This window comes from Toxotes jaculatrix, chromosome 14, assembly GCF_017976425.1.
Source record: "Toxotes jaculatrix isolate fToxJac2 chromosome 14, fToxJac2.pri, whole genome shotgun sequence".
Taxonomy (NCBI): Eukaryota; Metazoa; Chordata; class Actinopteri; family Toxotidae; genus Toxotes; species Toxotes jaculatrix.
The window spans coordinates 6,775,001-6,790,112 of NC_054407.1; the positions used below are offsets into that span (position 1 = coordinate 6,775,001).

Genomic DNA, 15,112 nt, shown 5'->3' on the forward strand with positions numbered 1-15,112 from the left:
TATTTTTATTTATTAGAGTCATGCTTTTTTTCAGTGTTTCCCATAATGACATGAATTCATTAGAAGCAGCTCTGTGAGCCAAGGAACCATCCACTTCAAAACTGAGTGGTGCGACTAAATACAAATGCAGGCGGTGTACTGTAATCATGAAGAGTATCCTTGAAGCATTTTCCTAATTTAGACACTAGGTGGCGCTCTCGACTTTTTAAAAATTGTCCACCAACCAACGGTGAAAGAACACGCACCAAGGGTTTTGGATTAACACAAAGTATTTGCTTGGATTCTTAAAAGGACTGTTGTTTGCCCAGGAACATGTAAAAGCCATAGCAATGTTCCGCCAAATACAGTTACATAAAGTGTATTATGTTTGACTGTATTCTTTTTATGCTAATAATAAAAAACTATAATTTGTTGCATGCGGCCAACAGTAATTACAGAGCAAAAGAAGCTTGAGAAAGCCGCGTCCAGCCAGCTGCATGGGTTGAGCAATGTAGTGTGGCGAGTTTGTGCTGCCTGCCTGAGAGAATCCATCACAGAAACAAACCGCCCCCTCCCACTCCGAGTGCCCCCGCTTCAGATGCAACTCAAAATACATAAAGCCTCCATGTTGCACAGGGAATGTAGGGCCAGCAGATATGAACCGTTTGCCTAGAAGTGTTAGCTAACTTCAACGCTGAACAACTTTGCGTTTGATACATGTTTTTGGGCAAGAACAATTCTCCGACGGGCTTCCTGGGGTTTTCAACGCTGTTCCAGACACGGCCTCACATTTTGGATGATCGCAGCTTCACAGCTAACTCGCTAACTCAAGCTACTTGCTAACTTCAGCTAGTTAGCAATTCAACGGCGGTTGTTTTTGTTTTGTTTTTTTTTAAGCCACACATGCTCACGGTGTTGCCCACAAAATACTTGTTTGCAGCGATGATATTTTGCGGAGAGCTATAAATGACAGCCATTCACTGGCTTCCATTCACCACCGTGCTAGCTGGCTGGCTACCCCCGCTGCCCCAAACACTTCGCCACGGACAGTTGCCTGGCTTTGTGGGCTAGCTGGTCATCCTCATCTTAAACAGCTAGCTAATAGTAGCTAGCAAACCAAGCAGGCGCGCTAGTACGAATAACATTGTGGGAAACAAAAGAGGAATAAACACCCGTCTCAATGGACCACATGTCCATCATAACCCAAGTTTCCAACCCAAAGGAGGAGGAAATAATATCTTTTAACCAGGAAAAAGGTAAGCATAACTCGGTTAACGGTAGATAACTAATGCTAGCTGGCTAACTACTTTTTTCGACTGACGTTAGCGTTTAGCTCGCGCTCGCTAGCTGCTCTTGTAGATGAAGACACCGGTTGTCTGTTGTGATTGTCGTATAAACCACGGAAACATAACTAGCGTTAAATAAGGAACTCTTAGTAAGCAACAAGTTTATCAGAGGCCCGAATAAGTTATCGAAGTGTCTTAACGTTTGTTTGCTGCGCCTTCAGTATGAACAGCACTCCGGTGTCAAGATGTGTGGTTTAATCCCGTTAACGTTGGCTGAATTAACATTCACACATTTGTTGTCAAACAGTAGATGTCCTTGTTAAGCCTTTTATTCATTCTAAGTTTACGTTACTGTGTTTAATAATTTTCTTTTGTGGTCTGGTCGTATAACTGGACTAAATGATTTGACAGGTGTTTCACGTTATGAATCACGACCACAAGAATCTGAAAAGTTACCATGGTTTGGTCTGAGAGGTAGCAAAGTGTGTGTTTTTTTATAAGACGAAGTACGTGGACAGAGGAGTACTATTTGCTCTCAGTAAAATTGGATATAAAATATCAAGTGAGTCAACAGCATTTTACTTAAGACGTGAAACTGGTAAAGCCATCACAGCTTTGACCATCTTGTAGGATGGACAGATTTACACTGCTATGAGTTTATCTACTTTTGCCTGTGGTGCAAACAGTGAAGCTGTCTTATTACAGATGAAGGCTGTTTGATAATTATCTGTTTTGTGTGTTAACCAGTGAAATTCACAACCAGTTAAGGTCGTGTGGCTTAAAAATTGATTCATATTTCTGGTACAATAATATTTTTGACTTTCACTCAAGGGGGATTTCAGGGTTAAATGGTAGTACATGCCTTCATTTTCACTTTACACTCCATCTGTCATTGCTCTCTATTTATTTCTTTGTTCACACTTCAGCATGATCTGCAGAGGAGGTCAAATCTCTCCTTCAAGACCATAGCAGCTAATGTTCATTCCTTCCCATTCCTCAGGCTGCTCTGGCACTTTCCGGGTCACCCAGGCTCATGGGATGTCTATCAGTATCGCTTCTCAAACCTCACTTGTCAGTCCATTAGTAATATGAGAACATAAGTCTTTCAAGCATAACAATGCATTCTCCTCTGAGGGTGCAAAAGTATCCCTGGGCAAGTACCATGGAGTCTGTGTGACTTGAACACATGTGGGCGTCATGGGAGATTATCATTGTAGGTATGTGGGAGTTAAGGGAGAATTTCATTGCAGTGTATGGCAGAAAAATATGCAGATTCTACTGCAGACATACACTCTTTACAAACTGACTGATATTATGTTTCAGTAAAAATATTATCAAGATGCTGTCATTTTGCCTGAAATGTTGGGCTTGTGATTTGTGTATAGATTATTTGTTTTAATGGTTAATTGAAAGATTGACAATTTAATTGATAGTTTTATATACCAAGAAAGTAAGTGTGCAGTCAAATATTTGTATTGTTTTTTTGGGTTCAGATTCTATTGTGTATTGCTAGCTAAGAGCACACTGCCGTCTTATCACTTTAATCTAGGTTAAGTATCAGTAAATTAAAAAATTAAAGGTGTTTTATTAAGTAATAACAATTTAGCACATCTCAGTCACAGACAATAGGCCTGCTTGTGAAGCCATGTTAGTGGTGTACCTGGTGTCAATTTCACGCTGGTATTATTTAGTATGATTTCAAATTGTTTACCAACAAAAGAGTTTGAGTGGCACCTCACACAGTGCCACAGTGGCTGCAACATGAAAGTCATACCTGATGTTTGCTTGAGTAAGACTTGTCTGTTATGCAGGACACAGTTGAGTAAGAGGGCAGTGATGTTGCCGTTTGTTTCCTATGTTTTGCATTTTCTCTTAAGAATGAGTCATACAGAATTCCCCCCTTGGGGCTAAGTCAAATATTACAATTATAGGAATTGTATGGCCTTGTCCTTTCTCCCATGTGTTCTTAACATTTTGAAAACAGCAGGGTTTGAGCGTGATGGGCATAGTCATGGGCTGTGATTATGACCAGGAATTTGAAAAGATCCACCATTTATTTTGTATTTAACATTTTTACAGGTGTAATATTTCAATTCATTCTGTCTCTATCAGCGTATACAGCAGGATTCTTGGCCATGTTCCCCAAGTTTAATACACAGTCAACCAATGATTTGACTGTCCCATATCTATTGCAAATCACATAGCATGTAGCCCATTACAGCAGCTGGCCCAGAGGAATTTAACAGGTAGTCTTCCATTGCTTGAACAGGCTCCAAACTGTCTGGACCAAAATTGACCACCTTTGCTCTCAGTGTTCCTTTACTGGCTATCTTACGACATGTGCCTGCCTTTCAAACTGGTTTGGCTGCCAAGCAGCAGCCTAAATATAGACTCACTGCCCTGTTGGCCAGGGCACCACTGACCTCGAGGCCAAGTATAACTACTTGCAAAGATGACAATGATACTTTTCTTCATTCTCGCAGTCATACTTGGCTTTAGTTTCAGGGGAAAAAAAACACAAAAACTTTCAAAATAAGGTTGTTGGACTTAGTGGGTCTGTTTTCCTGTTGGATTTTTGGACTGTGTTGATGAAGGGGGGTTTCATCTATTTAAAGTCACCACCCTACTGAGACTGTAGCACTAGGACCTTAATGCATCTGTTAGATGAATGGGTGCCTCTTACATGATCCATTTACCCTTTTGATAAATACTCTTCTGCAGTCATTGAATCCAAGACCTTCCTGAAGATTGATTTATGTGTAGTGGTATTCAGTTAGCACTGCTGCTGCTTCCATGACAGTCATAGTAATTTCAGGCACACAGGTTTTGTCAGTAATTTAAAAAAAAAAACTTCATAAACAAATTCACCATTAAGAATATTTTTTTAAACTTCTGATTTGCTGTTGTTGTCTATTTCACTAATTAACAAGGAAATCAGATTTTTAAAAAATGCAGTAATATTATACATTACATGCTTTATTATTGAAGGCCTTGTTGTACTTTTGATCATGACTGATGGGGTGGCATGGTAGTTCAGTAGTTAGCTGAATCCACAGGCCAGCTTGGGCCTTTCTACACAGAGTTTGCATCTTCACCTTGTGATACATGCAGGTTACATAAATTGGTTGAGATCTATATGAACATGAGTTTTAATGGTTGTCTGTCTGTGTCTGACCTGTTGGGCAACATATCAAGAGTATACCTTCCCTAAGATAGTTTCTTGGCACCTGCGTGGGATAAGCAGGTATAGAAAATGAATGAATGGAAGTATAGAATAGTTCCTTTCAGTTTATAGCCTGCTAAGAAATGTATATATTTTTACATATCGTTTCATCATCCAATTTAGAAGAAGCAGCTTTTATTAATGGGGCTGTTGCAAGTTTTAGTTGTCTATGGTTTGTAATTGAATCAAAAGATCTGTCATTCAGTTTGGAGCAAAAGCAGGTTCTGATCTTTTATTTTGGATTCTGGGTGGTCTTTTGTGTACATTTGTATTATACATATTGTGCCTTTTAAAGTTATTCTAATTGTAATTGGTTGTGGAGACAGAGATCCATCCATAGTGGAGTCAAGAGTTTATCTGCAGAGAGCTTTCTCAGACATTCCTGAAACTTGTGAACGTGTTTTGTTTTCGGTGATTAAAAGTGGTTGCTTGTATTGCTGTGTCTGGCAACAACTGTTGTCCTGTACAGTCTGTAGATTATTCTGTTAAGCTTGATGCATGACTCTTTTAAAACCAACCCTTTTCCAGGCTATTAATAAAAAAAACAACAACAAAAGTTTGTCATTTGGTCCTGTTCCATTATCTCCATATCTTTGTACACCTTTTCTTAGTGTGCAGATATGCCCTTGTAATGTCGTTAGGAGGCTTAGTTCCATCATTTTGACATTGCATTACATTTTTTTGTACATTAAGGAGTAAAGTCACTAGCCTTCGTTAGATTACCTTATTTACTATTGACTTATACACGCGGAAAGAACTTTGTAGTATTGTTTCAGACCAATGCTCAGTGCACCACGTAGACCAAATAGAAAGTTTTAAGATTGCACTACACTGCTTACAGTAGGCAGTGTGGGAGTGATTAAGCATCTTACTGTACTGAACTAACCCTTTGTCCAAAGCTATATGATGTGTCAACAACCATATAACTACCCATGAATCTAGGACGCAACAACACTCCTCAGCTAGAGAGACAAGTGACTGAGCCTCTGGACACTTTTCTTGTTCAAACCCCTGCTGAAAGCCGTTGTCACACCTGCTGATTAATAATTTATAGTCTGTTTTTATGTGGACAACCAAGTCATGGGTATACTTTACCTCAAAAGCATAACACCAAGAGGAACAGCACTGGGAATATTTTTGCTGTGCCTAGTACAAGGTTGTTTGTACAATGAAACTTAGGATTGTTTTGTGGGAGAGATATGAATAAAGTTACTGAACTTTGACTTGCAGCTTTGTTCGTTTAACTGAGTTTACCCTCTCATTTGTGAATTACTACCCTCCACCCACCCCCAGGTGAGTGATGTGTTTGAGGCCCAGTTCCGCTCCGTGCATGACTCGGTAGTCCCCAGTAGTTTTCTGAGGGTCTTTGTGCAGGAAATAAATACAGCATGTGGTTGTAGTGATGAGTCACAGGAAGCTGACAACCGACTCACTGTCCCAGTTTTACAGTAATGCAGACCTGAAATGACAAGACCAAGTCCAGTTTAATAAAAAAAGAAATTGTGTGGTGCCAATTAGGTTATTTTTAGTTTTCAACCAAGCTGACTGTAGCAGATATGATCATCGCACTGTGTTGCTGTCTAACTAAAGCTGGAGGATCACAGAGAGCAATTTGGTTAATTTTCCTCTGGGGTTATTTCAGAATTCCTGAAAGAAAGTGTTCTATAGTTTCATGCTCTGTTGATATCTCTAAACAAATCTCTAAATCAAGTTTATTACTTTGGTATTTGGTGGTTGTTGCAGCGTTGTGTAAAAGTTTGGTATTTTCCAGTGGACTGGGGCAGATGGTGGCCTTTTTATACTCTGGAAAAACAAGGCAGTTGCAGGAATTTTTTAAGCATCCTGTTTCATTCCAGGTCTCAACAATGTGAACGTTTTGCTTGCTTTAGCAAAAAAGGATAGATATGAGCGAACTGTAAAATGTATTTACGAGTGCGCATGCGAATATATAATATTACAAAATTCAGCCCAAGCACCATTTGTTTTTTCCCCTGCAAAAGAAGTTGATAACACAACAACTACAATGATGTGGTCACTGTGCTGAACCAGTGTTGTCCAATGGAAAAAAATATCATGTGATTCACCCTAATGTCTCCTATTAATTAAGAAAAAACCCATAATTTGATAATCTGTCATTTCGCCTCTAAAGTTCTTTTGCTCCTCTGGAAAAAAGAAAGTGTCAAGTCCTGCATTCCTCTTCTCTGTTAGTACCTGCACAATGCCCCTTTTTGTTTTGGACACTAAGAAGATGGGATAGGGTTTTCCTGAGGGATGTCTTTTGGATTACTTACAATATGAACTGAAGAGCTGTGTCTTGTGTGCACATACAAAAGAGATGGGTATGGCCTTGTCAGTTTCACTTTGTTCTCCAAAAAAGCTGTTTATTTGGCTTATTACTTCTTTAAGAACTTTTTTACTCACAATCACTGCAGAATGTTTTTGTTAAATATTGCAATAAATGAACTATAACTTAGCAAAAAATAACACCAGTAACAACCAGATACAGCTTCAGTCACATTACTGTATTATCACTGCTTGACGGACCAGTTCCATGTGTTCAGGTTTTGAGTTACTTTAAATAGTAACCGAACGTTTTAATGCTATTTCCTTGTTGAGGGATGCATATTTTACTTGTCTTGGGGTGAAGGAGCTTGTGTCACTGATAAAATGAGGTCTAAATACTCAGCACAGCATGCCCTCACTCGAAAGGCAGCAATTAATGTGACTGGAAGCCAGTGATAGAGGGAAATGACAGGGAAATCAGGGATTGCAGAAAGTGTTTCATGTAGCTGTGACATGCCGTGACTCTGTCAGTGTCTGCCTAATCTTACGAGTATTTATAGCTGTAGAATATAGAATTGAAGTAATCTTTTTCAACCAAATTGTGTGGTAACGCCACATTATGCTCTTGCGTGACATGATATCAGGCTCAGACTGCTCTTGTGGCCTCAGAGTACTATGATACGCAGGAATGTTTTGTTGGAAAAACACTTGACAAAGCTGGAGTGATGTAAAAAATCACTCTTAAATGTATTTGTTAGGTCTGTCTTAAGTTTGTTCTAAATCAGACAGTGAACTAGCTCATTTTTAAGACAAGTTATTTGATGTATTTTCTTCAGGCACAGTGTTTCCTGTGATTAATGTGTGGCGGGTATTTGTTTAAGGCCAGGAGAACAAAGTGGCACAAGATCAAGATGCCAAAAGACATGACATAATGCTATTTGCTCTTCACTGGTCTTTGGTTGCAAAAGCATTCTGGTTGTGTGAGCTGACGGGGGGTGGGGGGGGGGGGGGGGGGGGACTAATGGGTGGAGAGGAATGCAGCCTTGTATAGGCTCTGCAGAGTCTGAGGGCCTTCCACCTCCTCCCGCCCCTCGTCTCTTGTGCATGTCCAGGCTGCTTCAGTCACTCACCTGCCAGCTGAAACATGGAAGGGAAACGTAAGCAGGCGTTCAAAATGGAGACTCCTAGGCCAATCAGGCGACAGGAGCCACGGCAGGGCAAAAAGGAGGAGGGAGGAGCATGCAGCTTCCAACTTGTCACTATTAATAAAAGCTCAGTGTCTGATTTAGGCCCTGCTCCGTAGTCCTGGAATGAGAAGCGATTTTCAATCAGAGCAGAGCATGCTCTGAACTGTCACTACGTGTGACTGATGAAGTCACCCGGCCAGCTGAGTTATTTTCTGATCAGTGCTTCTGCCGGGCCTGGTCAACAAAACCGACACTAATGCCATTTAATCACACTGTCAAGGTCTTACCTTTTGTTGTGAGTCAGTGTAGCTCACATCACTGTGGTCACTAGGAGAATCGTAATGGCCACGTAACATTTTGTTCCCGGTTATTCAGGCAGCATCTACGGCTCAGCATGCAAATAACCAAACATAAACGCTTCCCAACTTAAGCCTGCTCCATTTTTTACAACAGAACATCGATTTGCATAACCACTTGTTCACCCTTCGCTCTCCCACCCCCTACTCCTTGTTTTGACAGCGTCCCAGTCGAACAGCAGCCTAAAGAAGCAGAGGAGCCGGAGCATCTTCAGCACATTCTTCTGCTGCTTCCGCAACTACAATGTGGAGCCACCAGCCACCAACACCAGCTCCCTGCCTCCACCTGTTGAGGAGAACGGATCACCTCCCAAGGTGAGCTGCTGCATCACTGCAAGCTAAACCTCCTGTTTTGGACCTGTAAACTCTAACAGGAATATTTCTGCCTGCTCATGTTTTGAAGTCATAAATTGTCTGTTTTTGTGAATAGTGTTTTCTCTTTGTTTTTCTTTATATCTGTGGACCTTTTTTTTTTCTTGTCTCTCTTTTTGTTCTCCTTCCTACCCCTCACCCTATTTTGTATGTGCGTGTCTATCTCTGGTGTTGTAGTGTGACCAGGTCGAGGTCATCCCTGTCCCTAGTGTATGTATTGCCTTTTTTCTTTTCCTTTGCATGCAGGCTGAGTGGGCTGGTGCTGGCACATCCTGTCTGTGTGGGCTCCAGTGCTCCTCAGAGGGCTTTAGCTCTGCTACCGTACTGCAGTTCATTTTCAGCCCGTCGTAGCACTGGCTGTGTGGAAGGTGCATTTGCACCTATGGGTTTAAATGGTGCCTCAGTGCCTGACCTGCATGAGTGACACTTGGTGGTTTGTATGCTTTCCAAAATACTGTGACACTAACTGTCTAATAAGTGCAAAACTGTTTCTATTAATTGCCTCAGGAGCTTCCACGCAAGAAGTAAATCCATTTATTTTGCTACTTATCCGCTGAATAATGATAGTGAGAGTTAAGCTCCACAGTAGCTCCCAGTCTTTAGGTTTTCACCCTCAGCTAAGGGGGAAAGCTGATTGGAAAAAGATCCTGTCACTCAAGGAAGAAATTAGATGTGATCTGGTCAAATCATCCATCATTGACCATATGAGGTTCAACTCCTCAGATCCATCAAATGTGAATGAATGAACATTTTTAATAGAGCACTTTGTCTGTATTGAGGCATGGTTCCTACACGACTTCATCATGTCCACACTTGAATTTGAAATTTATTGGCATTTTGAAACAGTTTCAGTGATTTCAGTGAAACTAAGACTGTTAGACTGCAGCAGCAGCTAACCTTGGCATGGCCTTTGTCTGTGAGAATCTGTACAATTTTATTTAATCTCCACAGATTTGAGAAAAATCTAAGGAGATTTAAGATTAAGAATGTAAGAAAGCATTAATTTGTAGGTGTCTGGATCAGGAGACTGTCCGGTGATGAAGAATCCAATAGGGTGACATTTTGAAGCTAAGAGTCCATTAAACACATCACTTCAGACATGGCTGTATCTCACCTGCATTGTTTCCCATGGAGATGCTCTTCCTAACTTGGTGTTGGCTTCTCTGCTCTGCCTTACACATTAATTTATGCAAAGTATATATCTATATATGCATCTCTTTTTCGCTGTCTCTCTGTTATAATCACTGTCTGTCTATATATCTGACATTATATGTCTTGTCCTCCCAACAGCCACCAGCCAAATACCTCCTACCAGAGATGAAAATATCTGACTATGGCAAAAAGTGCGTGGTGATTGACTTGGATGAAACGCTCGTCCACAGCTCATTCAAGGTAAGAAGAGGCTAAAGCTCAAATTGAGGTTTACTATTGATGTTCTGCACAGTTGTGCATTGTCGCCTGTCAATGTGAGCGTGAGCTGCCTTCTGTGTTAGAAAGATACAGTCACCAGCTGGCTAGGCCATTTAAACCTTTACTAAAACAAGGCAGCACTAAAGCAGTTTGTAAATAGAAAAAGAAAATCGTAGCTCTCACTACCCTGAAAATGAAAGTAATTCACCTGGGTATTTACCTAAATTGTTGACATTATCTCATCAGAGCTCAGCCAATAACATGCAGGAAGTTAAAGTTGTGTTAGATGCATCAGGTCACTATGTAAACAAAGCCAGAAGAGGTGCAGGTGGCGGAGCATGTGCTGTAGTAAGAGGATATTACAGTCCTGATTGTGCCTTTAGAATAAAACCAGGATAATAGTTGACTGAAGGCTGACTGATGTTGGCAACCAGCTACAGTTAATGTAATTTATTCTTATATTTATTCTTTACTGTATAAAAATTGTCAGACTAGTGTGACCATTTTGCTCCTTAAGAGAAACTTTTTTTTTTTCTTTTTAAACCTCAATTCCTCCTCCCTCTGTCCAGTTCCGGACTGAGGACGAAAGACTCGTCGTCTGCTGTGTTAGATTACTGGAGAGGTTACAGTGGAAAGGGGAACAACCCGGAGGGATTTGTTTTGGCACAAGAGGCTGATGATCTTCTTCCTGACAATCTGTGAATTGTAGTTTTTGTGTTACTGGCAGGACCTCTGCTGGTCTGTTGTGGTACTACGCCAACAGCTTTATTATTAGTAGTAGTAATAATAACAACAATAATAATTATATTCTATTATGTTGTGTTTCTTCTCACAGCCCATCAGCAATGCTGATTTTATTGTTCCAGTGGAGATCGATGGTACCGTTCATCAGGTACTGTACACACAGCAGAAAAATATTTTTAAGTTTATGAAAGTTACCTTTTTATTAGGAGCTAGAGCACCATTTTGTTCCTATGCGAAGATCCTGAAGAGAATGGCTGTGATCCAGTTCAAGTAATCCAGGATAGGCTGTGTGTATCCTGTTTGGCCTATTCATGATTACTTGCACTGGGTGGCAGCTGCTGGGCCAGAGAAGGGACAAAAGAGTGGATGACATATAAACTGTGAGTGGGAATGATGTCTTTTAAAAATGGTGGTTATTATGTGTGTGTAGCAGGAATTTTTCTCAAGCTGTTGTTGTAGTGCATAACATGTTCTAATAACGCTGTCAGGTACACTTTGAAAAGTATAGTAAATGATGCTCCTTACAAAACATGTGCTTCCTGTGTTTGTCTGACACTCCTCTTAAACCATGGATGTTGGTTTTTCTCTAATCTAGCCTAAAATCTGTGGTGTGTCTTGTAGGTGTATGTGCTGAAACGACCCCACGTGGACGAGTTTCTTCAAAAGATGGGAGAGCTATTTGAATGTGTGCTGTTTACAGCCAGTCTTGCCAAGGTGTGTTTAGACACGGACATGCTTTCTGTTCTGATGCGTGTTTTGGTAACAAGCCAGTGACACCCACGGGACTATGAACATCTTCTGTTTCCTTGCTCTGGTCTGTACTTGTATCTGTATCTGGTCTGATCTGCTCTTGCTGTCTGAATTTTCACACTCCATCCATCTGCATCTTTTGCATCTTAGCCAATACAGCATGGGTAAGTTTAATGAAATAGATATAACCATGTTCAGGGTTTTTTTTTTTTTTTTTAATAGTATGAACACATTCCACATTCCTCGTGCTGAGTTAGGTGTCAGTGGTGCTTGTTGTGTCATAGAGTAGTGTTTCCTGAGGCCTCTTCCCTGTCAGGTAAACACAGCTGTGAAGGATAACCTGCTCTGCTTCCTTTTGGAATAATAGTGTAGCATTTAGTTTTTTGCAAGCTGTTCTCTTAGTGTTCTAGTTGAGGCATTTGACCACAAAGATTGGCTTTGAAATATGTCTTTACAATGACCAACAATCAGATTGCTTTATTATATGCGTTGTTCCAGTTGGCAGTAAAACTCTAGACATATGTGTTATTTGTGAAACATTTTCCTTTGTTTGATTTGGGCAGTATGCAGACCCTGTGGCAGACCTGCTGGACCAGTGGGGCGTGTTTCGAGCACGACTCTTTAGAGAATCCTGTGTTTTTCACAGAGGAAACTATGTCAAAGACCTCAGCCGGCTCGGACGAGAGCTCAGCAATGTCATCATTGTCGACAATTCACCTGCCTCTTACATTTTCCACCCAGAAAATGCTGTAAGTTCCCAAACCACTAAGAAAACACAGTAAGAAGTTACTTCTGTTATACTGAGAATTTGCCTTGTCACTGAGGAGTCATTGGCTCCTGTTGGTTGTTACCTTAGTGTAGTCCATCATCTCAAATAAAGTTGTACTTCTCCTAATTTTACCCAATACTTCGGTTTTTCATAATAAATTATTTTATTTGGAGTTCTGTACCCATGTTTGAGTTCAGTGGAAATTTGGGAAACAAAGTCTTAGCTGATATTAAACAAAAAACTATCTGGATGTGGTTTCCCCATCTCCCCAGGTCCCAGTCCAGTCCTGGTTTGACGACATGAATGACACAGAACTCCTGGACCTGCTGCCTTTCTTTGAGGGACTCAGCAAAGAAGATGAGGTTTATGGAGTCCTGCAGAATCTGAGAAGCAGGTAGCAGGACACACCACAGCGCCACCCATGCTCTCCATCCTCCTCTCTTTCGATCTGTGTCCCTTTCTACAACCACATCTCTCAGACTCAGGCAGATCCTCCCACACGCGCCCTTCTTGTCTCTGGCCCAAGGGGATGCCTTGGAGTCTCACTGTGGAAACCTTAATCCTGTCTTTGCTCTCATCTCCTGGTGACTGGCTGCCTTCCGTGTGCCATCAGAAAAAAAAAACAAACACTTAATATCCCAGGAGCACTGTGTCTCACAAAAAAACACACCAGAAAGTGTACAGAGCGTCCTAAGATGGTAATATGGGGGACAGAATGCTAAGAGAAATGAACTCTGGTCTTTATTTTCAAACCAACAAAGTTTTACTATTCGGTGAAGTGCTTATTTTAAAACCAAAAAAACAAAAAAAAACAAAACATCTTTTTGTCTGAACCTTCTTTTGTGGTACCACACAAAAGTCTGAAAAGATTTTGTCCTCGTATTGTTGCTATGCAGGCAGTTTCTGGTAGTAGAAAGGACTGTGATTCTCTTTTCTTACTGAATGAAGTGCCTTGTGTGAATGTTGTTTATATGGGGAGATATTTTGTACATGGCATATTTCCAGAGTACTTCAGTCTTTTCACACACAATATGCTTTAAAGTGGACACAGAAGTATCTTTATACAAAAGTTTTACTTAAGTCTTTTTTTTTTTTTTTGATCATCAAACGCTGGGTAAATGTCTCCGTATTATTCTTTTTTTCACAAGTATGCTTGTGCCATTATATAGATGTGACTTTGTTTCTTTCTGCTTTCATTATACGTAGAAATAGTTCATTTGTTTTAGGCAGCGGAGTACGTTTGCAATTTGCGTTTGATAGTTTTGATCTGAAAGCTCAGATAAAATTGTGCCATTTGTTTTCCTGTCTCCCACATTACTCTCCCTCTTATCTCATTTTATTATTTGCCAAATACGGAAATGACTTTTTAACAGGCTTCATATCTTTAACAGGGGTTCAGCTCTTAACTGTTAAACCATTAGTACTAAGTATAGCATTATAGGTTTTATTCTTTTGACAAATAGATGTCACATTCATTTGTATATTTTTTAATGTTATAAGGTCCTTGTTTGTCAAGTCATGCTTATCAGACAGCTAGCTTTTAGCTCACTTGTCTTCTTTCTTTTTTTCTTTTTTGGCACGCTGTTAAGTGGCGCAGGGCCCGCCCTTAGGGGGATTATCTTTCTCAAGACTAGTACACAGTTGCAAAGGTATCCTTTTTGTTTTTTCATATGGTCTGGGATCTCACTTTAAATGGGTCGAGTGCCATGTTTTTATTTTTTTCATGAGTTTAGTGTCTTTAGCGTTAATAGGATAGTGTCAGATTGAGTCTGGACAGTGTTGAAATCACACCATTCTCTCCTGATTTACATACGGTGAAGGCTTGGCCCCGTCCAGCCCTGGTGTAAAACCAGTGGAGACGACGTGTGGTGTTTACCTTCCCAGACTCTTTTTAAACTGCTCTTCACCTCAGTGCCTACCTTTTGAGAGGAGCCACGCAAACCGAATGCTGCAACATTAGCTACCATGGCAATAAACCTTTTTTGGGGGAGTTTCCATCCTAAGTGTTTGGTTTGGGTGTCTAGAGCACTTGACGAGACTAGCCAGGATAGGTTTGTTGACAGTAAAGCTGGCCTGGTCATCACAGTGACTTTCTGTGTTCATGAACCTTCAAACATTTATGTTTCACATTATTTGATCCAAAAACTGGACAAAGAATTTGGTCTTTTAGTCACTTTAGAATAAAATGAAAATTATTAGAATGTCAAAAGGATTTTTTTTTTTTTTTTTTTAATTAACGTACTGAACCGACTTGAATGTTGCTTGGTCTATTTCAGCAACAGCAGCCAAACGACTTTGTATAGTGAACTACATTGCCATAGTCATCAGCTTTTGTTGTGGAAGAAAGTTTTGAAAAAAAAAAAAAAAAAAGGACGCCTTCCAAACCTGCAGATGGGTGCTCAGTCCTGGCCCATCCAGATAGCCCCCCCCACCCTCCACATTAGGGGCCAGCTCTAAATGAAACTACTGGGCCACTGCAAATGGGCTGTGAAGAACCACATCATGGCATTGATGCCTTACTGCCTGTGGAGGCACGAAGCAATGTTTCTTCATTAATTCCAAGGTTACATCTACACGTTTTAGCATTGTCTCACTAGCATTTTCTTATGGAGTGTGAAAATGGCTCGGCCATATATGTGGACCGTATATGGTCAGGTGAATTAACATTGTGAAACAATAAAATGAAGCAATGAAGCATGAAAAAGCTCTGTCGTGCCATCTAGGGATTGTACGCCTCAACAAACCTCATTTGC

General features: G+C 40.5%; 1 protein-coding gene across 2 annotated transcripts; it reads left to right on the forward strand.

Moving 5' to 3' along the window:
- Positions 1-572: 572 nt before the first annotated feature.
- On the forward strand, positions 573-14,191 carry LOC121193064 (CTD small phosphatase-like protein). Of its 2 annotated transcripts, XM_041055184.1 has the most exons (8): positions 573-1,235; positions 8,478-8,629; positions 8,864-8,896; positions 9,977-10,078; positions 10,932-10,988; positions 11,462-11,554; positions 12,154-12,339; positions 12,632-14,191. In XM_041055184.1, exons 1-8 carry the CDS (start codon positions 1,160-1,162, stop codon positions 12,755-12,757), a joined length of 825 nt encoding a protein of 274 aa, XP_040911118.1. In that variant the 5' UTR covers positions 573-1,159; the 3' UTR covers positions 12,758-14,191. The 2 variants fall into 2 exon arrangements, with proteins under 2 accessions (XP_040911118.1, XP_040911119.1); XM_041055185.1 differs by lacking the exon at positions 8,864-8,896.
- The last annotated feature ends 921 nt before the right edge of the window (positions 14,192-15,112 follow it).

Excerpts from the sequence above, each read along its gene's own strand:
- LOC121193064 (XM_041055184.1), top strand. The coding sequence starts at position 1,160 with ATGGACCACATGTCCATCATAACCCAAGTTTCCAACCCAAAGGAGGAG. Across the intron at positions 8,897-9,976 it reads AGGTCATCCCTGTCCCTAGT|CCACCAGCCAAATACCTCCT; the intron begins GTATGTATTGCC and ends TCCTCCCAACAG. Across the intron at positions 10,079-10,931 it reads TCGTCCACAGCTCATTCAAG|CCCATCAGCAATGCTGATTT; the intron begins GTAAGAAGAGGC and ends TTCTTCTCACAG.